A 23,710-nucleotide genomic window follows, 5' to 3' on the forward strand; every position below is an offset into this window, starting at 1 on the left:
GGGCTCTGCTCGTGAAAGAACAAAGCTAAACGCAAAGGTAGCCCTTTGAAATGTCAGTGAGCGGCTCCCCCAGCCCTCCAGACACAGGAGTGACCTGACAGGGGGACCCTCCCGCCAGCGAGTCCCACGGAAGTGCTAGCTGCGTGCTACGTGCCGCTTCTACGTGTCCAGCAGCCACGTCAAAACGCACACCAGCACACGTGGTGTCGGCCTTTGTGTGTCTTCAGGCCGACAGAGCCAGAGTCCCCTCCGCACGTCCTCAGTCTAGAAACGGCTGACGGGTCCCCCGTAGTCCCCCCGCCTGGGGAGCCCACACGCAGCACGTGCCTGAGGTGGACAGCGCATCTCAGCGCGGGAGCCGTGTGCTTGTGGCGGCCACGACAGACACGCGGTCCAACAGGTGAGCTGAAAGCCGGAGGCTGCGACCCACGTGTACACCGTGGAGCCACCACCCAGGACGTGCCTGCGGCCCTGTGCAAGCCTCGCACGCCGTCACCAGGCGGGCCCTCTCCTGGGGCCTTTCTTCCAGAAATGAAATTACCCGAGAAAGCAGTAGGAAACATTTAAAGCCAAAATCTGTGAAGCCCCACTGGCCAGTGCCGAAAGCCACGCAGGCTCGCCACTGCGTCCCGGACGCGGCCCGTGGGGATGGCCCGCACATGGGCACGCCGCCCGGCGAGGGCACCGCCTGCCTTGGTCTCAGCGCGACGAGGCTCCTCTGTGGTCTGCCGGCCACGCAGGCTGAGCGGGCTTGCAGCACAAAACGAAACACCCCATTCTGACCGACTTGCCTAGCAATCGATAAGGCACTGGGAGGAATCCGGGGGTACACGTGGACAGCTGGGACCAGAGGTCCAGTTTAAGTGGCTCCTTCTGGCGAGAACCAAGCAGGGCAGGCACCAGCCCCTGGGCGGCTCCGGGCTGTTTAGAGCCGGCCACACCCCTTGGGGCCACAACCCTTAACCGCCAGACCACATGGGTGGCGTCCTGAAGCTGCTGGCCTTGGGAATTTTTCATTTGCCCCCTGCCATGCCCGGTGATGAACTGGCTGCCAGGCAACCTGTCAGCAGACCAAGCTGCGGGCTGGGGCGGGAGGCGGGGGGGAGGGAAGGCCCACTCACCCGTACCAGTAGCGGGGGTCACTGGCCACGCAGTGGTTCAGGTTGCGGTGGGCCAGTGCCTTCTTCTTGTTCAGGACGAACTCCTGCAACTTCATCTTCACCTCCGTGCTGGCCACGGCACCTGGGAGGGGGGGAGAGGGCACAGGGCGCTGACTGCGGCTGCGCCGAGCGGGAGGCCGGGCTGGCGGCCTTGGCCACCCCAAAGCTGCTGGCGGAAAGAAGGCCAGAGCCTCCGAGTGCAGCCTCTGCCCGCGAAGGCGACTTGGGTGCGATGGGCAGGAAGACGCTGTCCCTCGACACACACCCGCCTCTGGAAGGGTCCTCCTCCCTCAGGCGGAAGACGCAGCGGCCGTGCGGTGGGGTTCGGTGCCCCCAACGCGGCCCTGCCCGACGGCGTGTGGACGAAGCCTGTGTCCCAGGCAGGCCTGCCGCCACCAGGTGCGTCCCCAGTCCTTCCCAGGGCGTGGTCTGCTTCTCGCAGCCGCTCAGGCGCAGAGCGGGTCCCCATCGGGGCTTGGCCGGAGCCCTGTGCGCCACGGTTTTCTGGGGTGGTGGTTACACAGCCCCTCAAGGAAAACCCGCAAATCTCACGACACACAGAAGAAAAAGTCCAAACTCACCTGCCTAACGCGAGACCCGTGGGCGTCTACCCCGTCCCGACAGAGCTGCAGCCACGCCTGGCAGCGCAGCCGGCCCGCCCCGACCCCGGAGGCCCACGCTGCCCGTCACGTGTGGACGAGCAGTGCGCTTCAGCCGCGTGCGAGTGCAGCCGCCACACACCGCCACGGCATAGAGAGGTGACTCCAGGACACAAAGGGGCAGGGTCGTAGCCCGGGGCCCCCGGTGGGGCCGCACAGAGGGGCCACCAGGGCAGGTGGGGCCGAGGCTGAGGGCACAGGCCGCCGGGCATGACGGATCCAACGCCAAACCTGCCACGTGACTTCGGTTTGCTTCTCCCAGCGGTGGACGCCCTTCTCCTGGGCCCATGTGCCTCTGGGGGAGCCGCGACCCCACAGACGGGACAGAGAATGGCTTTCGGGACCAGGCGTTCGGCCTTTTTATCAGCAGCTTTCTGACAGAAGGAGACGGCGCCCTGCAGTGCTGGCCGCGCGCCCCGCCCGGGCTGCACACGAGCAGGGACGGAAACGCCGTCGGGCGGTCCCGACCGCTCAGGGGGCACAGACGCCGTTTACTGGATTTGCTCTTTAAATTTCTGTGAAAGGACAGTGGAGCGCAGGTTCCTGTAAGTGTTAAATCTGTGTAAAGCTCGACTGATTGGAGAGAGCGTGTCCCGCTGACCGCGATGGAAACTGCTGCGAACTTTAAGAATTCACGGTCTCATCAGATTAATGGCATTAATTGGTATCAATGAGTAAAGAAAGCTGTGGATTTAAAATTAGAAGTACGGTAAATGTTCAGTGTAATAAAACTTCTAAGCATTCAAGAAGAAATTCACTGAACAGACCCGAGGAGCTCAGCAGCAGACGCTCGGCCCTGCACTCCCGCGTGCCGCCTGCCCGCGACCACAAACACCCTCTAAGCCGGGGCGACAAGGGCCCCTTCACAGGCGGCGCCGGTCCGCGCCCGCTCACGCCGGGGCCTGAGGTGTCCCCAGCAACTGCCAGGCCTGCCTCCCCACAGGACCACACTCGCGGGCCGCCGAGGCAAACAGCCACACTGCACACGGTTCATTATTAATCATAAAACCCGACCACCCAAATCCGCACCCTGAAAACCGCTGAGACTGCTGCTGGGATGGGCTGGGAGGAGGCGCGGAGCATCCGACCGACGCTCGGGGCCGGGGGGCGCTCAGGGTGCTGCACGGATCGTGAGCTGCAGACACAACCCAGATGGATTTGGGAGCCCCCTTGCCCTTTCCACATTTTGTGAGGCTGTGTGCTTTTTATTGGGAGATTCTGGAAAAGTAGGAGGCACTGACTGGGCTGAGCTGCCCTCTGCAGTCTGAAAGGCTGGTATTTATCGGGAGGCGGGGCGCAGACTGCCTAGCTGGTACCCTCGGTTCAAACTCCCGCCTGGGTAAAGGGCAGCGAGTTCCCCAGTCCAACGAGGAGACCCGCCCGGAGACGCGTGAGGCCCCAGCGGGCGGGCGGGGGCCACGGAGCCTGCAGCCAGTGCTCACGGGCTCCTACGAGGACCGGGTGCTGTCTGCGGGCGGCTTTCTAGAGCAGAAGGCAGTGCCCACGTGGCAGGCCACACGTCACGTAGCAGGCACAGGGCCTCAGAGTCTGAACATGGAGCCAGGGCTCGTCCAGACCCCCGGCTCTCAACCCTGGCCGCACAGAAGCCTCACCGGGCGTCTCAGAAATGACAGCACGGATGCCCGTGGATCTACACACCAGGACGCCTGGGCACGCTCCTGGCTGGGCCTCTTCCCTGAGGGGCCCGAGGAGTTGTCCCGGGGGACGAGCATACAGAGTGGCCTCCTGGCTGAGAGGAAGCCGGGCATCGCTCAGATGGTACGAGAGCGGCCTGGTCCACGGGGAGACATGCGCAGCCGCAACAGGAAGGAAAACCCAGGTCAGCGCAGTCGCCGTGCCTGCTCTCGGCCGCGGGGTCCCACAGACGGAACCCGGCTGAGGCACTCGCAAAGTGCCGTCAAAAAACAGAGCGACTCTGAAACATTCAGGCCTCAACTCACCCGTGCAACACACTACGCATCTCACACGCTTTATGATTTTCAACATTTTTAAGTCCGTTAGGAGTCAGCCAGACATCTTTAAAATGCTTAAATCAAACCGAAAGTCATGCCAAATGCCCTGCAGCCCCTGAAGAAGTTGCCCTGCCGCCGGCACCGGGAGCGGCGTGGCAGCGGCACCCGAGGGCCCCGCGGACTCACTCTCTTTGCCTTTCTCCTTATTCTTGAGCTGCTGCAGCTTCTGCTCCCGGTGCTGCTTCTCCAGCTCCTGCTCCTGGCGGTGCCGCTCCAGCTTCCGCTGATGCTCCAGCAGCTCCTGCTGGTGCTTCATGGCCAGCAGCTCCTGCTGTTGCTGCGGAGGGGGGGACAGACGTCAGAGCCCGATGCGAAACAGCAGGACGCACGCGTGAAAACCGGCGACGGGCAGCACGCCTCCGCCCAGCGCTGCCGTGGGCCCAGCCCGCGCACGGCTGTCCCCACGCGCGGAGTCGGGGTGCTCGACGACCTGGGCATCTGCCGGGCTTTCAAACGTGGAAAATGAAAACAAAATTGGTTGAATTGCTAGAAAATACACAGGCAGCTTTACACCGCCACGCAAGCTGCGAATGCCCTTCACGGATGACAGAGTGCGAAGCGCAAAGGCCGCTCTGGAAGCTGCCTGGCACCCTCTCACAGGGAGGCACACACGCTCGCCCTAAGGTGCGGGGCTCACCCGAGACACGCAAACACACGTGCCGCACGAAGCCTGGGATGGGACCGTGCGGGCAGCCAGGCTGGACACGCCCAGGTGACCCTCAGAGCTGGACACGGCGGTGCACACACACCGCGAGCGAGCCCGGTGAGAGCCAGTACCAAAGCTTCTTATCTACGGTGTCCTGGAACAGGAAATCCTAAGACCTGCGGATAAAAGTCAAGGCCGCCTCTTGGGGTGAGGCAGGAAGAGAGGCCGGGAGGGCGCGGCCGGGCGTGGGCCTGGCCGCAGGCGGCGGTGCAGACGTTGGTGCTCACCACAGTTTGAGGGCACCGGACACACGCTCGAGATCTGTACAGGCCGCAGTGTATGAATGACACCTCGTACTCTCAGAAATGACACGACTGGTGGCGTCAAAACTGTATTTGCAAAAGCGGCACAAACAAGGCTAAAATGCCAAAGGCAGACGAGAACAACCTGCTGCGCTCCTTAGGGTACAAAGGTGAACTCGACTAACGGCTGCTGTAAGTTAATGAGATCGCAACACGCAGCCCGCTCCAAAGGGGAGAGGGTGAGACTCACAGACGTGGCCACAAGTAAACGGGGGGAAAGTCCCGCCTCACCTGTGATTCATGCCACCTTCTCTTATCACACGGGATCGGGTGGCAGGGAGCGTGCCGGCCCAGCTGGCCAGGCTGCAGGCAGCTCGGTTAGCCAGACCCCGGTCCGTGTCCCCTGCTCCTGCGTCCCCCTCCCAGGGGGGCTGCACAGACAGGCCCTCGGCTTCTGCACCAGCCGCTCACCAGCCCAGACCTAAGTGGGCAGATGTCTACGGCGGGTTAGGGACTCAGATATCCTCTCGGCCACGCACAGTGGGACAGTGAGCCAACAACAGAGACGAGGACGGTAACCGACACTCACTGAGGCCCCCTCAGGGCCTGACACTTATCACGGACTAAACGCCATAGCAATCCTGAGGCACGAGGCTCATGGCGACAGGCAGCCGCTGACCGGAGGCTGAGCGGAGCCCTGGCCCCACCGAGGGCAGCAGATGCGCGAGAGGCCCCACCGCCAGGGCCTCGGCAGGCTTCCTGGGCCCCAAGTCCCACGATCAGCCAGAGCAACAGGCAAATCAAGGAAAGAGGATGTCACACAGCTTAGCCCTCCTTCCAGTTAAAGATGCAACGTGTCACCTGCCACGTCTGGGCTTCTGTGAGGTTCACGTCACGCTACGCCGAGTGTTCAAGAAAAAGCACGTCAACTGTGGAAACCCCCAAGGTGAAAACGTCACTCTTCCGTCCTCTAAATAAAGCGCATACCCAGGCACACAGCACGTGTCCGTGCTCGCCAAAAAGACGCCGCTCGGCAAAACTTCAGAAGAAACTGGCAATGACGAGCGAGGAAAAGAAACACAGCCAGCAACTCACAGATGCCCGTGCGTGCGGTGGGGGTGGGGTGCCGGCCTCCCGATGACCGAGGGCCGGTGCCGGGCCGGCCCCCCACCCTCCACAGCCTTGCCCACCCGCCTGGGCTGTGGCCCCCGCTCCGGGCCCAGCCCGGCCAGTGGCCCAATGGCAGAGCTTGCAGACACAGGGCCAGGGTGGAACCTTCAGTCTCTGGCCTCCAGCTCTAGCTGGCCTGTCCGGCCATACCTGTGGTCACACACACAGCAGTGATTTACTGAGTGTGGAGTAAGCGGGCGGCACTCCTGACCACAGGGGACCCACAGCCCTGTCCACAAACACGGCTGCCTCCCGGCTTCCGCAAGGGGGCGGCGGGGGGGGGTCCACCCGAAAACACACCATGGCCAGAGAGGACGGTGTAGCTAGGACCCAGACCAGAGCCAGAGCAAGGAGGAGAGACTGCGGTCCCCACGGTGACCCGGGCTGGGGGCCTGGACAGAAGACCGGGTGTCCGGGCCCTGCGTGGCCGCGCATGCTTCCCCGGGAGACACTGCCCCTGGAGGGCGGCCACCCTCCCATCCAGTGCCCTGGGCTGGGGGCAGGGGCTGGCACACCAGTCAGGCACCGGCGGGAATGGGCGCCCAGCTCAGTGCCTGCCTGTGGGGTTCGTGGACGAGTGTCGCTTTCCCGTGGAGGCAGAATTACATCCCAGGCAGGCGCCTTCCACACACTGGGGCAGTGGGGTCAGGGACGTCGGCAGGCGCCTTCCACGTCCTTCCTCGTCGCCTTGCCCGACTTTCTGGGGGGCACTCGGCAGGCGGCTGGGGGCGTGCAGGGGCCAGACCGCCCAGACGTGAGCTGGCGCTGCCCACTGCCATGCCCGCAGACCGTGGGCTCCCGGGTCCGCTTCGTAGCTGGGAGGACTGAGCGGGGTGACATCTGGGACACACTTAGAACAGCCCGGCACCGAGCTTCACCGACGTCATCTGAAAGATGGTGCCCAAAGAGTTCGACTTCCCTGGACACTGGGACGTCCCCCTAGGGACGAACAGTGCCCTCCCGAGGACCCCGGGAAATGGCACGACAGGGGACATGTTCCCAGCACTCCTGAGCCCGCGACGGGCTTCCTAGCCCTGCAGTTGGCCGCCAACAGCGCGGTTTGGCCCGGCCACGCGCCCGCTCTGGCCCCGAGAGCTCTGTTACCACGCGAGTCACTGCTAACGGGTCACAGCAGTGGCACCTTCCTACCTTTCAGGAGGAAAGCCGCATCACAGCTCTGTGGCAAAACCGTGACGGAGCGGGGCTGCGGTGTGCCCCTCGGCGTCCCGTTCCAGACACGGCGCTCAGAGCGTGCGACCGTCACGCCCAGGCTCGCTGGGCCGCGCGCGCTGAGCCATGCCTGGATCCGCGTGGAGCCCCGCCCGAGCCCCCACGGCCGGGTCCGCGATCACAAGGAACATGGCCCCAGGGGGTCAGGACGCCAGCATGAGAGCTGAGCGCTGGGTCTCGGATAGAAGTGTGCTCCCCTGGGTACCACCCGCCCCCCAGGTGGCCTCTGCACGGCCCGTTCCCCGTCACCGGCTCACTACCCACGCACTGCCTAAATGGCGAGCGCGTGGAAATTCGCTCACCACAGTCTGACAACGTTTACTTTTCGGCCAGAACCCAGGACAGCGAGGTCTTCCGGTCACCATCACGGGAGCACTGGGAAGCACAGCCACGGACTCTGGGGTTGGAACACACAGGACGAGGGAGGACAGGGCTGCCCTGCAGTTTCAGTGAGAGCAGCAGCTGCGGATCTGGCCCCGACCCCCTCGTGCCTCACGGCAACCCTGAGTGACCCCGTCCTCACACTCAGACAGAAGTCACATGCTATCAGATTCACGACAGGGAGTGACCCGTACGTTGAAGCCCATAAAACTGAAGGTGACGGGAATGCAGCAGACCTCGGCCCCCTCACATTTCAGGCCTGTCTCCTGATCTTGGGACAGAGTCCCCTACGCCCGCAGATTTGGGGAATGGAGGGTGAACTGGATGGCGAGGACGGCCCGCTTCCTCCCTCCGCTCCCCTGCCTGGCGGCGCCCCAGGCAGGCTCCCGCCGTGCTGGGACGGGGTGGAGGAACAAGTGTCACCAGTGCCGTCTGTGGAACCAAGGGCTCGGTGTCATGCTCAGTACGAGCCGGAATGGGTGCCGCGCTGAGTGTGTGAAGGTCAAGTCTCCTCTACGGAGGGAGGAACCGTTGAGAAGTTATGTTTTGCAGGACGAAACCATTAGAGCGATTTAAAATAGGGTAATTTCTCTAAGGAACGACAGGAACAGATACCATTACTCTAAGCAGAGTCTGACGCTGACGCTAAGTGCCTCGGAACCAGAACTCGGATCCCTGGGGTCCGCTTCGTCCACTCAGGCGTCGGGACTGAACGTCCCCATGTTCAGGGGTAAACCTGGCCAGACATTTCCAAGGGCGCACTGAAGGACAGACACTGGGGACAGGGCCCTGACGGCCCCAGCCGAGGACGGAGACCTTCCCAGTGTCCAGCATGCGGGTACCTGCCCTGCTCACAGGGCCTCCATGCAGGCCGAACGGGAGCTGACTGGTTGGCAGAGGCGGCAGCGGTCAGGCCGCATCGGAGGACACCGGCGCCGTCACGCCAAGGCGGGCAGCTCTGCAGCTCACGCCAGGTCCCCGCGCCGGGCTCCGGGCCATGTCAGAAGTCCCTGGAGCCCGAGGCAGCCACGCCACCAGCACTTCCCGGGCGGGTACAGCAAACAGCGCGCTTCAGGACCATGGCCAACACCACCAGCATGTTGAGACGTCTTCCGGTTGTCAGCGCGTTGGATGCACAGGACGAAACGTGAAACTGTCCAGCGCCCCACGTCTCGGACTTGAGGTCTGACGTTCCCTGCTGTCTGGTCACATGGTTGAATCCCGGCTTCAAACAGAACCAGCCGCCAGCCCACCACGAGCACCCCACCCCCAACGCGCCCCAGTCTCGACGGGCCAGACCGTTACTGACCTCCGGGGTCTGACACACGTGCCCATTGCCCTAAAATGAAGCGAGTCCCCAGAAACAACGCACTGGGACAAAGTCCTGGAGCCCGTCCTGGGCATGTGGTGGGGGGTGGCGGGGGAGAGGCAGCCTGCTTGCTGCCCAGCTGCCCACCCGCTGCCAGGCGAGGGCCACCTCAGCCCACCTCGCCCTGCTCAGCAGGCCCTGACTTCAGACGTGGGTGACCGCCACCCTCCTGGGCGCCAGAGCCAAATGCATGCCAGCTGGGCGACCGGGCTGCACCGACGGGGTCCAGCACCGCAGGGCGCCGGCATGACCCGCTCCCAAGCTGAGCCAACAAGGCAGGCACGGGGTCTTCTGTACTACCCTAAGCAGGTCATGGGGCGGGTCCCAGGGAACAGGTCGGGGCTCGCCCGGCCGCAGGCCTCTCAGCCCATGTGGGCCCCTGCCATCACCGGACAGGAGAACAGACGGATGCCGCGAGCTGGCCTGGCCACCCCCTCCCCTCCCATGCCGCCCGGAACAGGCTGTGCTGGACACGGGGCACAAGCTGTGGGTGCTGTGGGCCCTGGGAGTGCCAGCCGCTGCGTGCAGGGCTGGACGGGACCGGGGGCCGTTTCCACGCAGTGCCCTGGACGCCATATTACGGCACAGCGGCTTGTCTCGCTCCACTCGGGGATGCTCAAGGCCCCCCTGGCAGTCCCCCGTTTTCCGGACAGGGCCGACCGTCCCCGGCCAGGACGCAGTCTGACGCAGAAGGGAGACACGGGGAGACCGCTCTCGGTGGGCAGCTGGCTGCTGGCCTCCAGGGACACGTGCTGCTTGGCACGGTTTCTGTGGGCCGTTTGGGACTAAAATGCTGTCCTCTGCAAGGTCCTCAGAAATAGAACCATTTTCATCTTCATGTCACTGGGTTTGCCAGCAGTGATCCAGAGTCCCAGGTGTGTCATTCGTGTTCGCCCCAAAACTGGTCACTCAGAGGTCACGAAGACATCTGTGAGCGGAGGGCTGCGCAGAGCCGCCCGAGCGGGCTGTGAGTGAGGGTGCTGTGGCCACAGCATGGCTGCCGGGGCGGGGGGGAGCGGGCGTGCGGGGCGGCAGCGTGGGGACGGCCGGAGCCTGCCCTTCCTCTGCCTTCGCCCCGCGTCCCCACGAACGTGACTGCTTCCTCCTGCAGGAGGGGCTCAGGACCGCGTCTCCTCCCCCTGCAGGGGGGTTCGGGCCCTGCCGCTCACCTCACCAGCACCTGCATCACTCCCGCTGGGGGCCCCGGGCGGCCTGATGGCGGGGCCGCGGCCGAGCCCCTCCCTCTCTCCTGCAGACCTGGGCGTCTCCCGGGAGGACAGGGGACCGGACCGGAGGCAGCACAAGCCAGGCAGGAGGACGGCAGAGAACGACATGCAGGCCTCTTCGGCACAACGCGGGCCGTGAGCTCGCACAGCTGCCGCCTTTGGAAAAGCATAGCGGATTCCTTCTCTGCAAACCTTGGGCGGCCTACAGCCTGGGAGGCGCCATTACAGGCGGGCAGGGTACCTGGTAAAGCAAGGTGCCCTTACGTGCCACGAATGCTGGCAGCAAGGGAGGGGACCCGCGTGGCAACTGGAGTGGCCACCAATGCCCCTTAGGGCAGGCGATTCCGGCAAGACCTCCCACCCGCCACACACGAACCCCAGAAACCTGGGGTGACGGCGAGGTCGACAGGTGGACACGCTGATGAGTGGCGGACGGACAGGTCTGGGACGGTGCAGGCCTTGCCGCACGCAGCCACCAGCTTCCCCGGGGTCAGGGTTACGATGACCGGAGGGTGTGCTGCTGGCTCATTAAGGCCACGCCAGGTGACCAGACGCCAGGCAAGCTCTCTTCAGCCTCCTGGGGCAGGTAACAAAGGGAGCGTGAACGTCCCAGCGGGGCTTCCGCGGCCACAAAATCAGGTTTCCTTTCCATTTCATTCCCGTCCTTGCAAGGAAAAGAGTCACTCTCACTGAAAAGCTCGCAAAACTCTCCGACCCTGCGAACTGCACAGACCGCACGAGCAGACACGTGCACGGAGTCGCCCTGACTAGTCAAATGGCACGCACGGCGACACGACGCCGGCACGGTTCCCGCCTCTCAGCTCCGCGACTGGAGACGCCCCTGCCGCCTGGGGAAGGGGCCAGCCCACGCTGGCCACGCCCGGGAGGGCGCACGGGCCCGTCGGCCGGGCAGCTAGGCAAGATGCTTCGCACATGCACACGCAGTCCTCGTTCGAAGGGGCCTAACCCGAGGACACGGCCGGCCAAGTGCGCCAGACCCTGCCCGGAGGGCGGGCAGTGCGGCCCAGTTTAGGAACCAGAGCACAGCACACGAGCCCCACCGTGCGGCTCCCTCCGGCTGGCCCGTGCGCCAGGCACCGCATACGGGGGCCTGTCACCACACTGCTGCCACCGCACTGGGGGACAGGCAGCCCAGAGCTTCCAGGACCCTGGATTCAGCCCTGACTGCAGCTGCAATGGAGCCACAGTGCGGGGTGCCCCCCGATGCCAGCAGCCTGGGGGCCCCACCACCCCTGGGCATTCCCAGGGTCCCTGCCCTTGGCCCGCGCCCTGGTGCTGGCGGGGGCAGAGTCAAACACCACGTGCAGAAAGCACACTGTGCACGGTCCCGACGCCCCTCCACGGCGCAGGTGCGGCACACGCCACGAGCTGACGAGCAGCGCCGCTGAGCTGGCAGTCTGCTCATCGGGGAACTGCCGATCAGGGCCCCAAGCTCGCCGAGTTAGCGGGGCAGCAGGTGCCCCGGAGGGAGTCTGAGGGACAGGCGTGTCCCGGCCTGCCGCGGGTCAGCCTGCCCTCAGGCCTCCCACACCTGCCCTGCTCGCTCTCCAGGCCAGGCCGCTGTGGCCGCGGCTGGACCCCCTGCACGTGTCACTCTCCCTGTGCGTCCCCTTCGCAGAGCCTCAGGCCAAAACACAAGAGGTAAGTTTCCAGAAGCACGGGTACCACTGGCAGCTGCTCATTCCAATGACCGGCCACACTGGCCCTGGTGACCTCTGAACCCTGACTGCTGAGAGACGCCGCTGCAAGTAGGGGAGTCACCAACCAAGGCGCCCCCCACCTGCCACGCAGGACCCCCCACTGCGCCCCAGCCCGGCGTCCATAGAGGTTTAGACGGGTCACCACTCCAGCTCGCGCGGGCCGTCTCATTAGAAGCGCAACAGACTGACCAGGGGTTAGGTGAGGGGTCAAGTACTTCCGTGTTCATGCTTAACTATGAATTTACTTATCAAGACCCACCCTCGAAGTTCCCATTCTTAGAAAAGCAAGGACCAGCGGCTGCTCGCCGAGCCCTGTGAACACTGGAGAGCCACACGGAGCTCACCTCGGGTCACCTTCCCCTTAATCTGAGAGTTGGGACAGGTGGCGCATTACATTCTGGCAAAGGGACAGGGCTCCTGACTTGTCTCCGGCTGAGTGCTTCACGTAACTCTGTAAAGTCCACGCGGTAACCGCCGAGGAAGTCTGGGTCGGGCAGCTCCTGTGCCCGCGCGTGGCTGGTGGCTGCGGTGAGGCCTGTGGCCATGTCTCTCCCTCATCTGCACCCGATGCCCGCCAGGCAGAAGGACACCGGGTGCATCTGCAAGCAGAGCCGCCTGGTGACACGGCCTATTTTAGGGACTAGGCTGTGGGCACATAACCTCCAACACCCGACCCCTTACATCTCTCATTAAACCCACAGTGGGAGGAGCCGTTCCAGACAAATACCCTACGTGCTGTCCACGGGGGGCACAGGAGACCCTTCGCGAGTCGCAGAGCAGCGGTGGTGCCGGGGTGGGGGGTGTGGGGGGCTGGGGAGTGTCTCACGGGGCAGCGTCTCAGTCGGGGAGGACGGAAAGGCCCTGGAGATGGTGTTGGTGACAGCTGCACAGCAGCGTGAGTGTGTGGACACCACTGAGCTGTGCGCGTGAAGATGGTTAAGACGGTAAACTTTATGTTATGTGTATTCACAATAAAAAAACAAATGGATTTAGCGATTCCTCAGAGTCAAACGTAGAGTGGCCACGTGACCCAGCGATGCCTCTCTCAGGTCCACACGCAAAAGAACCGGGACCGGGCGCTCATTGCCCGCCCGCGGACGTCCACCACAGTGCCACTCACACCCGCCAGGACGCGGAGAGGCCACACGCCAGACGTGCGAACGGCCGTGAGCAATGAAGCCTGAGCCACGCTTCAGGGGACGGCCTCGCAGACGCCTCGCTCTGTGGGGAAGCCGGACACGGGAGCCACGTGCCGTACGGCTGCATCGATGCCAAGCGTCCCGAGCAGGCAAGGTCGCAGCAATGGTGGGAGTTCTGTCCCCGGGCCGGGGGAGGGGGCGTGGGTCTGACGCAGGGCTTCTGTTCGGGGTGATGAAAAAGTTTGGGAACTTGACGGTGGAGACAGTTGTACCGTGTCGTAAATGTCTCTGAATTGTACACTTTAAAATAATCAAATGATGAATTTTGTGTGATGTAAATGTTACCACAATAAAATAAATGAGTAAAGAAAAATTAAATACTTTCCATCAATGAAAAGGGCGAGCAGACGGCTGTGCTTACGGCCCGGCTGCCCGGACCCCCTGGGTGAGGGGCAAGGTCCTCGGGCCACGGCCATGCAGCACTGTCACGCTGCCGTGCTCTGGGGGTCGTGGAGCAACATGCGGTGGGCAAGGGGGTGCAGGCAGACCCAGGTCCCAGCCACGGGGCCTCCAGCCGACGGGCACAAGGAGACGGCCCCCCAAACAGACAAAACTCTCCTGTCATGAAGGGTGACAGATGCCACATCCACCCGGCACCCGCCCCATAGACCCGCGCCTCCACACAGGGTCCAGGAAGGGCCTTCTGTGCCCGGGGAGCCCGGGGGGCTGACCCAGCACTGTAGGGGAGGCGGTTTGGGGACCCAGGGGGCCTGAGGGGGTCACGGTGTGAGCGGGGAAGGGCTGACTTCCCCACGGCTCCCATGAGCAACCCAACCGGGCTGGGAGGATGGGCTGTGGGGACCCCGGGCAGTGAGCCGCTCACACCAGGGCCCCCCCGACACCCGGTCCCCCCGTCCCCCCGCCCACGCCCGGTCCCTCCCCGCCCATGCCCAGGGTCCAGGGCTGGGTGGCAGCGGTGTCACAGTGAGGGCAGGGCCCCGCTCACTGCCACCAGGACCTTGTCAGATAACTTTTCAAGATTTCTACATGGACGTTTTAGTCGAAGCGGCTGAACAGAACGGAGGACACGGTTACTTACAGATGATGCTTCTGTCTGTCCAGAGAACACAAAATAACCGACTATAAGTTTATTGGGATGAATAAGGAAATTCTATACGTCGGTTACCTGACGAGTAATGAAATCAAGAGTCTTCTATAACTGACAGCAACCAAATAGGAAATAAAATGAAGAAACACACTTCATTCCTAGTAGAAAAAATATATAATGCCCAAGAATTAAATATAAAATCTACAAGCCTTCTCTGAAAAAATAACAAGGCTTTTCCGAGGACAGAAGCCTCACACCATTCGACAGCGACACCCTGTGCCTCAGTCAGGATCGTGGCAGGAGGGAGTTATCAGTGGACCTGGAGTGATTTACGAACCTACTGCAGCGCCCATAAATTTCCAGAACACGTTTAAAGGGCTTGACGAGGAAGAATCCTGAAGTTCGTCCGGGGGAATAAACGAGCCAGACAGGCTAAGGAAGCGTGAATGTGTGGGGACAGGCGCCGGCTCGAGACAAAGGCGGCGGGAGCCGGGCGCCCACTGAAAGCTGTGAGCTGTCGCCACGGGGCAGAGAGGCCGGGCTGGGCCGGGCCGGCCAAACGCACGCGCACGGGGTGGGGGTGGAGGCGGCGCTCTCACCCAGTTAGGAAAAGTGTTCTGATTTATGAGTGAGGACAGGACAAGCAGGTAACACTGATCGCAAGGAAAACTAAAGCCAAATGACAACCTATAACGGACACTGAAAAATGCTCTTCCTTTACGAGGAGCTCTCCCGCACCAAAGAGATAAAGACGCAACAGAAAATGGCAACGCAAACGGTAATTAGTAGAAACAGCGCACACAGTCGAGCGCAGGGAACGTGGTCGCCCCCCATGGGGACACGCATGACGTGAGACGGAGGGAGACGCAATGGGGACACGGCCACCGAGCTTTCGGACTGCTGGGGCCAGGGCGGTCCCCATGGAAGGGCAAGCACGGGGTGCCCCGTCCTGGGTCGGGCCGCGGGCTCACGTGCGGTGGCCGCCACCCAGGACGACTCAGCCCGTGCCACCTGTCCTGCTCGCCGTCGCCTTGCTGCTTCGTCCGCGGAGTGAGCAGCGTGTGTGTGAGGGAGCGCGGGAGCGACAGACACGTGCCCGCTCAGAGCTGCTGCCCGTCGGGGAGAGCAGCGTGGCCTGAGGAGCAGAAGCCACAGAGGAGCAGTCACGTGGGGTCAGCCAGGCCGCGCTGCTTCGCCCGGACGAATGCGCGCAGTTCCTGCGCGAGAAGTGAACACGTCAAAAACCGAAACCAGTCTCAATGCCACACCCTGCGAGTGCTGCCGGACGCTGCCGTGCGCCGCGCTCGCTGTGAGGCTGCGGGGCGAGCGCTGGCCCACGTGTCACAGGGCACGTGGCGGCACAGGGAAACGGCCGCGCCGCGAGCAGAAAACGCGGCCGTCGGGCCCCGCTCTCTGAAGCGGCGGGCGCACGCGCACGGCCCGCACGGCGCGAGGCCACAGAGAGCTGCACCTAGAGATGTGGCGGCCGATGGCTCAGAGAAACCCTTCCTCCTTTGTCACTTCCAGGTGCTGACACACCTGACATCAATGACTCGCAATCAGAAGTTCCCCTCCGATGCAAACGTCCCTTGGAAGCCCGGCACGGCCTGGGGTGCAAACAGCCGCAGCGCCGGCTCCCCACACCCAGCCGGCAGTGCTGAGGCCCCGGCCTGCCTCCTCCCGGCCCATGCTCCGGCCACGTCCCCGGGGGCCGCTCCTCCTGGGGTGCGGTGGGTTTACCAATGGGAGGCTCTGGAGGAAGGTTTGGGGGACGACGTGGCAAGCAAAGAATTAAAAAGGGTGCGCGTCTGGGTGAGGAGGGCCCCTGGGTGCAGGCACCGGGCACAGGCACCATCCCACCCCGCACCCAAGCAGCTCCAGGGACGGAAGAAACGGCTTCTGAAAGGGATAAGAATCCGCGGAGCGAAGGCTGCACGGAAGGGCATGGAGGGCTGGACAGCAGGCTGGTCGCCCGAACCTCCTCAGACGCACAGCAAGTGGGACGAGAAACGCCCAGCAGAGAGGGTGGCAGCACCGCCAGGGAATGAGGTGACAGTGCTCCCACAGCACCCAAACGCCAGGGGCGGCACCGCACGGCTCTCGAGTGTCCAAATGCTCCCATCGGGGAGGCCAGGTGTCAGCCCGTTCCCGACTCAAAACGTCAGTCTTCGCGTAAATCACCTGTTCACGGAAACGTCGCTGCTCGCGGGCGGAGCAGCTAGGACGGCATGCCTGGCCCCGGAGGACGGCCAAGACGGGCCCGGCCGCACGGGGGTCTCGCTGTCCAGGGCCTCAGCCCCGCCCCCTCCTGTCTACAGTGCACCCCAACCCCCGCGGTCAACGTCATCACGGCGCCCCCACCTTCTCTGAACGAGAGTGAGGACCCTATCCGTGGCGCACCCCAGGACCCACCCCCTCGGGTACACGCTCAGCTGAGCTCTGACCTTGGCCAGGGCGTGCTCTGGCCAGCGGGGGAAAAGCACCCTGGGCTTGCGCAGAGGCTGGAACACACTCGCACACCTGCTGAGCCTGAACTCCAGAGCTGGCGGTGATCGCCTGCCTGGCCCCAAGATCCTGCCGACCCTCGGACCAGAGACCGAGGCCACTCTGGCCACCCAGCTGCCAGCGGCTGGAGCTGACCACAGGGGCACGGAAGCAAGCCCAGACCCCGGGAACAGCTCAGACAACCTCAACCAGTGGAACAACTGCCTGGGGCGCCGCGTCCGGGTCACTGGTGAGGCGGCTGCAGCCCAGAGACGGCCCCGTGGCAGAGCCTGTGCCGGCCGGCAAAACAGTGGCCAACGCCACTCCAGCAGGAGGGCCCTGTGCTGGCAGAGGCGGACACCGCCGTCCCCATCACACGAAAGGGCTATTCCAACCACTGATCCTGGTCTAACGACGTAACAGGTGCCACCTTCGCACGCTTGGAGATGCGCAAGTCATGTGACAGGATCACTACACATCGAAGCAGCGTGCAGGACAACCTCCGGGGCCGAAAGCCACGGCCGCGATCGCCAGCGTCTGCCACAATGAGGGGCGCTGAGGTCTCAGCCTGCGCGGCTGGCTTTGCATCAGGGGCCGAGGGACCGAAGACAGCCGGAAGGGAGAGTCGAGAGCTGCATCAAAGGATGTGTGGTCACCATGTGTGAGGTACGCGTATGCTGGCCGGGACTGGGGACCCCAGGTGGCATTGCACGTACGTGTGTGCAACGGGGGTGGGAGACCTGAGTCTTCCCGGCTAGCGGGGGGCAGCAATGCAGGGTCTTCCATTCAGGGAGGACGTGGGCCAGAGGAGGGCGTGGGCCAGAACAAGGTGCAAGCCTTCTAGAACAGGGTGCAGGCCAGAGGGCGCGGGCCGTAACAGGGCGCGGGCCTGGGAGCCCAGTCGGGAGGACACAGGGGTCCGGGTCTGCCGGCTGGCCCCACGCCATGCTGACTTGAAACATTAGAAACATATATTTCTTTGATATAAGCAAAAGAATTAAAAATACAACTAACCCCCAAAGCAGCAAATCTAGATAATGACCTTCCAGCTCTCCGTGTGCTATCCCTGTTGATAAAATAGTTAACAACTTCTGGGCGCAGCACCCCCCAGGCCCCAAACTCTGCTGTCCCAGCCCTCGCTGGGGTACAGTGCTCATCCAGACCCCTTTCCAGGGAGGAGGGGACTAGCCGTGCGTGATGAAGGGGGAGACGGCAAAGAGACTGTGTCAAGGGCAAGAGCAGCGCCGGGAGCTGGGCCCCTTCCAAAGCATCTTCTTTACCCAAAGTTAACGATTCAAGTTATATTTTAAAAATTATTCTCTTTCTAATTACAAAATGCTGTTCAAATTAACCGATGATTTAATGACACTAATCAGATTGTGTGCTAAAGAAGTCTGTCTGGCAAACATGAACACCAAGTGTCGCTCACAACATGATAGCTCGTAAAGAGTCTAAATCATCAAAACAAAAAGCCGACGGATTTAACGACAGTTTCAAAGTTTAAACGGCTTTTGCGATCTCCATTTTAAATGGAAAAACGAATGATTAACATGCAGAGAACAGGTAACCTTGAGATTGTGCCTGTGCTGTTGAGCACCAGGCCCGAGCCACGTTTCTGGGGCACCATCATCTCTGCGTCCAGCCCTGAGCTCTCCTGGTGACACCCCAGCTTGAAAGGCTCCCCGATAGCCGGCCGTCCCTGCACGGCCTGACATGAGGGCTCGGAAGGGGTCTGTCATCCACCCCACAGCGGTGACACAACCCTGAAGCGCCAGGTGAAGACAAGGAGTGAGAGGAGCGAGGCCCAGCCGGGCAGAGGGTCACAGCACGGGAGCCCGACGTGGCCTTGCCCTGGCCAGCAGGCAGCACAGGCCCCAAGGTCTTGCTGTTTCTTGCTTCTGAGAGCTGCCTCTGAGGAGCTCGCATCTAAGAGGTTTGTTGACTTCTCAATTTCTCTTGCTATTTTTTCTTGTGGAGGCTGTAAATCCCACTGACTCACACATGAGAACATAGAAGATCAGTGTGCTCCCTGATTCCAGCACGGGCAGCCGCCACTCAAGTTCAGGGCACAGCGGTGCGCGCACACCGTCTGTACGCTCCCACCACGCTGACACACGGGGTAGGAGCGTGCCCGCTGAGGGCAGTGAAGGAGAGGGACACGCGACTCGACAGGCAGCTGCCACGTTCTCTCTCTAGCCAGGCGCTGGCTGGACCTGCAAACGCATCACCAGGTCGAGAGGTGTGGGACCAGGGACCGGTGGGGACACTCAGTGCTCTGGCCTCAATATGAAGGGTGGTGACAGGGCCCGGCAGCCACGAGGTCAGAGCGATGCTTCAGGCTCCTGAGGGGAGGTGAGGGTACAGGATCCTGGCGGCAGATACTCTGGGACACCGCTGTGGGCAGCACCTGTCACATTGGCCAGGGATGACTATGCTGGATGGCAGGGCTAGGGGTCAGTTCTAAACGGCTTTCAGGGGGGACAGAATGCGAGGCTACTGCCTCAGAGACGAAGGAGACAGGCGGCCTGCCGGGGCTCCTGTCCCTCACCATGGGGCCTGCCGGTCAAGGCCACTGTGTGCGGGCGCACGCGGTCATCTGGGTGACACCAACAACCTGCGGCTGCCTCCCAGGCCTGACAAGCACGGCGCACTGCCCACCACGGCCGGGCCCTCAGCAGGAGGGGGACCGGGCCAGCCCGAGCCTGCCGGCCCCGGGCACAGTACGCACGGCATTGCGACACAGCATGGGCCTGCAGCTGGCAGGTCCCAGCAGCCAGGGGAGCACTGCGGGGCGTGTGCGCTCGGAGTCAGGGAAGCGGGGCGCTGCTCCCCTGGACAAGCGCACCTTCTCAAAAGCGAAGGGTCACCACGGCTGCAGATGCGCTGCCCTCCATGGAGGCTGGTGGCACCTTTGTCAGCCAGGACCACGGGCCCCTCCCAATGCTGAAGGCAAAGCAACGAGGCCTGGACTTGCGGCAGCTCCGCAAAGCGCCCCCTCCCTGGTCCGCCCAATGCCGACCTCAGAAGGCCAGCTGAGGCGGGGTGCAAAGTGGCAGTGACAGCCACAGCCACACCAAACCAACGACCTAACTGCCAAGACCCGAGGGCCGCCACGGCTACGCCCGGCACAGCCGGTCTCACAGGACGAGGGCTGAGCTGTGGGCACGCCTTTGGCGGGCACGTGTCCGGGAGCCGCAGGCACAGCGACGCGGCTGCCCGTGCCAGGTGACAGCGCCAGCTCTGGGGGAGTCCGGACAGAGTGACGCCACCCCCGGCACAGCAACCTCCCTTCTCAGCGGGATCGTTAAACGAACATGACCGGGCGGGAGCTGCTCCCGCGGGAAGAGGGGCTGCTAGGGCAGGTGGCCATGGGCACGAGCCGTCCAGGCACAGGCCAGCGCCTGAGGACGCTGAGGCCGGGCCGAGCGACCCTCACCACCGACGGCAGAGGGGCTGCGCTGGTCTCTCCTGGGGGCAGCTAGGAAGCACCGGGTGGGGCGAGGGTGCCCTGCCTAGCCCAGCAGCACCGGCCTCGGGGGCCACGAGCACCTGCATGGCGGCCGCTCTGCGGACGTCCGGCCTGTGACGTGTACGAGACCACGCGTGGACTCAGCTTTACATCGAGTGCACGTGGCAACGTTTTAGAATGTGACGTGAAATCATGTGTTTACAGTGATGGGACCTGTGGGTGGCCAGGCTCCCAGTGGCCAAGGCCCCTGGCCTCCTGGTGCTCGGCCCCATCTACACAGCTCCCAGGACGGGCTGCGGCGGGGTGCGTGACCAGGACAATGAGGCAGGAAGAAGGGTGACGTCACCTCCAAAATGACGCCACAGAAGACACCGAGGCTCCCGTCTCCGTCACCCGGAAGCGGTGCTGCGAGAGGACCAGGGGACGTGGACCGGAGCCCAGCCAGCCGTCAGGTGACACGGCGGCCCTGGCTGACAGCCTGACGGCAACCCCGTGACACCCTGAGTCCCAGCCACCAGCCACGCTGGTCCCGGATGCCCGACCCACAGGAAGCAGGAGATAACACGGTTGTTTTAATCCGCTAAGTTTTGGGGTAATTGTTACACAGCAATAGGTAACTCACAACCTGGGTTCTTTGATTTTTGCTTTGTTTTACGGTGGCTGCTAGAAGACGTAACATCACCTACGTGACTGTACTAGACCTGTACGTTTCCGCTGGGCGGCGCTGCTCTAGATGGTTCTAAACACAGCAAAAGCATAACACGGTCGCAGACTTACGTAACTTTGTTATCCATCACTCACACACGTTTGTTTCCAATGCATCTGATTTTAAAATCTGGGATCGGGTTAGATATTTGTGGAGATAAAGTACCCACACCCTCCCTCCAAAAAGGATCTATGTTAGTTCTTCTTATTCCATTTAAAAGGAAAAAAAAATATTAACATCTCTTTCCGGTTACAAAAGGTCAATGGCAAAAACTGAGAAGAGACACACACCCAAGTGCCAGGAAGAAAGTAACGGGCTGCAGGCCCCGCGCCCGGCGCCCACAGGGACCCACGCTGGTGGCCGCAGGCCCCGCGCCCGGCGCCCACAGGGACCCACGCTGGTGGCCGCAGGCCCCGCGCCCGGCGCCCACAGGGACCCACGCTGGTGGCTGGCTTCTCCCCCCGGGCACGTCCCGCCTGTGGACACGCCTCACACTTGCCGATGACCTTAGGGGGTGAGCGTGCGCCCCGCTCTGCGTGCGCGCTTCCACACTGGGGTGCCCACGTGCCGTGTCCCCGTACACGCCGTTCCCGCCACGCCGTGCTGACCCGGGCTCCGAGGGCGCGGCTCACCTTGACGTGCTCGTGGAGCTGGGCCTCGTGCTGCCGGGACAGCTGCTCGTGCTGCCGCTGGAACTCGGCGATGAGGATTTGCCGCTGCAGCTGCTGCTTCTGCTTGAGGGCCAGGAGCTCCTGCTGCAGCTGCTGCTCCCGCAGCGCGGGCTCCGACACGGCCAGCGGGAACTGGTGGTCCAGGCGCAGGTCCATGGGCACCGCCGGGGGCGCCACTTGCAGGGGCAGCGCCGAGGCCACGTCCACTGCGGAGAGAGCACAGCACAGCAGGGCCGGTCACTGCGGGCTCCGAGCACCCCCTCCTGCCCCGAGGCCCCGGCCGGCCTCCAGGAGGCCCCGTGAGCTGAAGGTATCTTACGCTTCAGTTCCTGTCCCCCACCCTCCTGCCCGCCCGGCTCACGATGAGGGGCTCAGAGGTGTCTGCGGGGCGCCCCCCCTTGGCGGAAGGTCAGACCAGGACACGCACCCACACGCTCTCCCCCTGCACCCCGCGCTCCACGGGGGGAGGGGGCCCTGCTCTCTCAGAGGACCCCGCTGCCTGTCGTGGCAGTGCTTGGGAAAGCCAACGAAGAGGAAAAGGGAGACAAGGCTCGCGAGAGTGAACCCCCGGCAGCAGACCGGCCCGTGCTTCTCCCCCGCGTTCACAAAGCCACCGAGGGCTGTTTGCCCGAGCCGCAGGACGGCGTGTGCCACTGAAGTGGTCCAGATAGGCACTCGGGACGAGGGCCGTTGCGATGGTGAAGGCAGCGCCCTCTCAGAAAACATGTTTACCGACTGCAGCTGCCCAAGGCCTGCCCGCCGCCACTCAGCACAGTGTCGGCAGCCGGTGGTGCTTCTGTGCCTCTCCAGGACCCGGCCAGGACCCGCCACGCATCGCCCCGGAGACGCCACCAGAGATTTCGGTTAGAAGAGATTTCAGTTAGAAGCATGAGCCACTAAGTCAACCCCAGGGCTTGTGGACCGATACCAAACTAAAGCTCTAAATTCTGGACGTCATGGCACCACGACAGGCCCACGTCCGAGAAGTCGGAAGTATGTGCGGCTGCCCTGGGACCCTGCGTGGTGCTTCTCAGACACCCAGCAGACGCCCCAGCGGCTCTGCTCAGAAAGTCCAGGCAGAGGCAGGAGGCTGGGACCTCTGGGGGTGTCGAGAGGAGCCCCCGCTCAACAGACGAGGGCCCCCAAGGACTAGTTCCTCTCTTCCGGGCCATCTCTGCTGGTCCCCGAGCAAAGGCCATGTGAGGGCACGACCCCCGGCCGCACACATGGCCCAGCCCCACTGCCTGCGAGTGGGGCTGCCCTCAGGGCAGAGTCTTTCTATGGTCACTGCCGTGGTGGCTGGTCCCACACCGGCCGTCCTGGGGTTAAGGCGGGGGGTGGTGTGCTGCCGAGGGCGGGCCCGGCTCCAGCAGAGGCCTGACTGCTAAGCCCAGAGCCCAGCGGCTGCCCTGCAGTCCCAACCAGAGTGTCACCACGCCTGCTGTGAGGCCCTGGCCGTGCAGCCGAGTCCAGGGGGCCGCCCTGTGGCCCTGAGGTTCCCTCCCACCCCACGGCCACGGTGAGCGAGGCCCCAGGAGCCTGGAGCAGCTCTAACACACGGGAGCGGGGGAGCAGCAGAACCACCCGGGGGGCCCCCCGGAAAGCTCCCGACATGCAGCCTTTTCTGTAAACACTAACTCTGTCCTTTAAGCACTGACGAGCATGGGTGACACCTGCTGGTTGTTTCTCTTCTGTCCCCCAAACCAGTGACATACAGCCACCAACTTTCTAAAGATATGTATTTTTGTCCAATGGGGCATTGGGTTTGACGTATTCACAGGTTTTAATTGGATGATTACGTGAGAAAAACCTACACAAATGCATGTTTTCATGGACAAGACCAGGGAACAGTGGGTCCCATCCCCCACCACGTACAAGCTGGTGAGACTGGATTTTACTAAATTCCTTTCTTTGCTTTCTTTGGTCATTTTTATTAAGAAACGTAACAAAATGAAAAAACTGTGTAAACGTCAGTTTCATAAAACCTCAACATCTTCCCGTTTGCTTCAGATTCCTCTCGAATCGGATCGCGCAGAGGTGGGACAGGGGCTCGGTGAACGAGCTCAGAGAAAGGGTGACGGGCTGCACCCCTGCAGCTCCGCACGGAGCGACGTCTCCGAGGGGATTCCGTCCTCGCTTTTCCTTCTGGGGTGTGGCGTGGGTTGGAGTGGGGGTACAGGTTGGAATGGGGTGGGGTGCGGTGCAGGTGCAGTTTCAGGGTGCAGGTTGCAGGTGG

At 63.0% G+C, this 23,710-nt stretch overlaps 1 protein-coding gene across 6 annotated transcripts in view; it reads right to left on the reverse strand.

Moving 5' to 3' along the window:
- HDAC4 (histone deacetylase 4) overlaps positions 1–23,710 on the reverse strand; it is a 228,841-nt gene that overhangs the window by 67,417 nt on the left and 137,714 nt on the right. For 4 of the 6 annotated variants that reach the window (XM_039860831.1, XM_039860842.1, XM_039860821.1 and 1 more), the window contains 3 exons: positions 21,436–21,680; positions 3,979–4,129; positions 1,122–1,242 (listed from right to left, as the gene is read on the reverse strand). In XM_039860831.1, the coding sequence (XP_039716765.1) occupies positions 1,122–1,242; positions 3,979–4,129; positions 21,436–21,680 (517 nt within the window). The remainder of the gene's footprint in view (positions 1–1,121; positions 1,243–3,978; positions 4,130–21,435; positions 21,681–23,710) is intronic. The other 2 variants (XM_039860838.1, XM_039860849.1) reach the window with 2 other exon arrangements.

This window comes from Pteropus medius, unplaced genomic scaffold, assembly GCF_902729225.1.
Source record: "Pteropus medius unplaced genomic scaffold, Ma_sr-lr_union100, whole genome shotgun sequence".
In the NCBI taxonomy this organism is placed as follows: Eukaryota; Metazoa; Chordata; class Mammalia; order Chiroptera; family Pteropodidae; genus Pteropus; species Pteropus medius.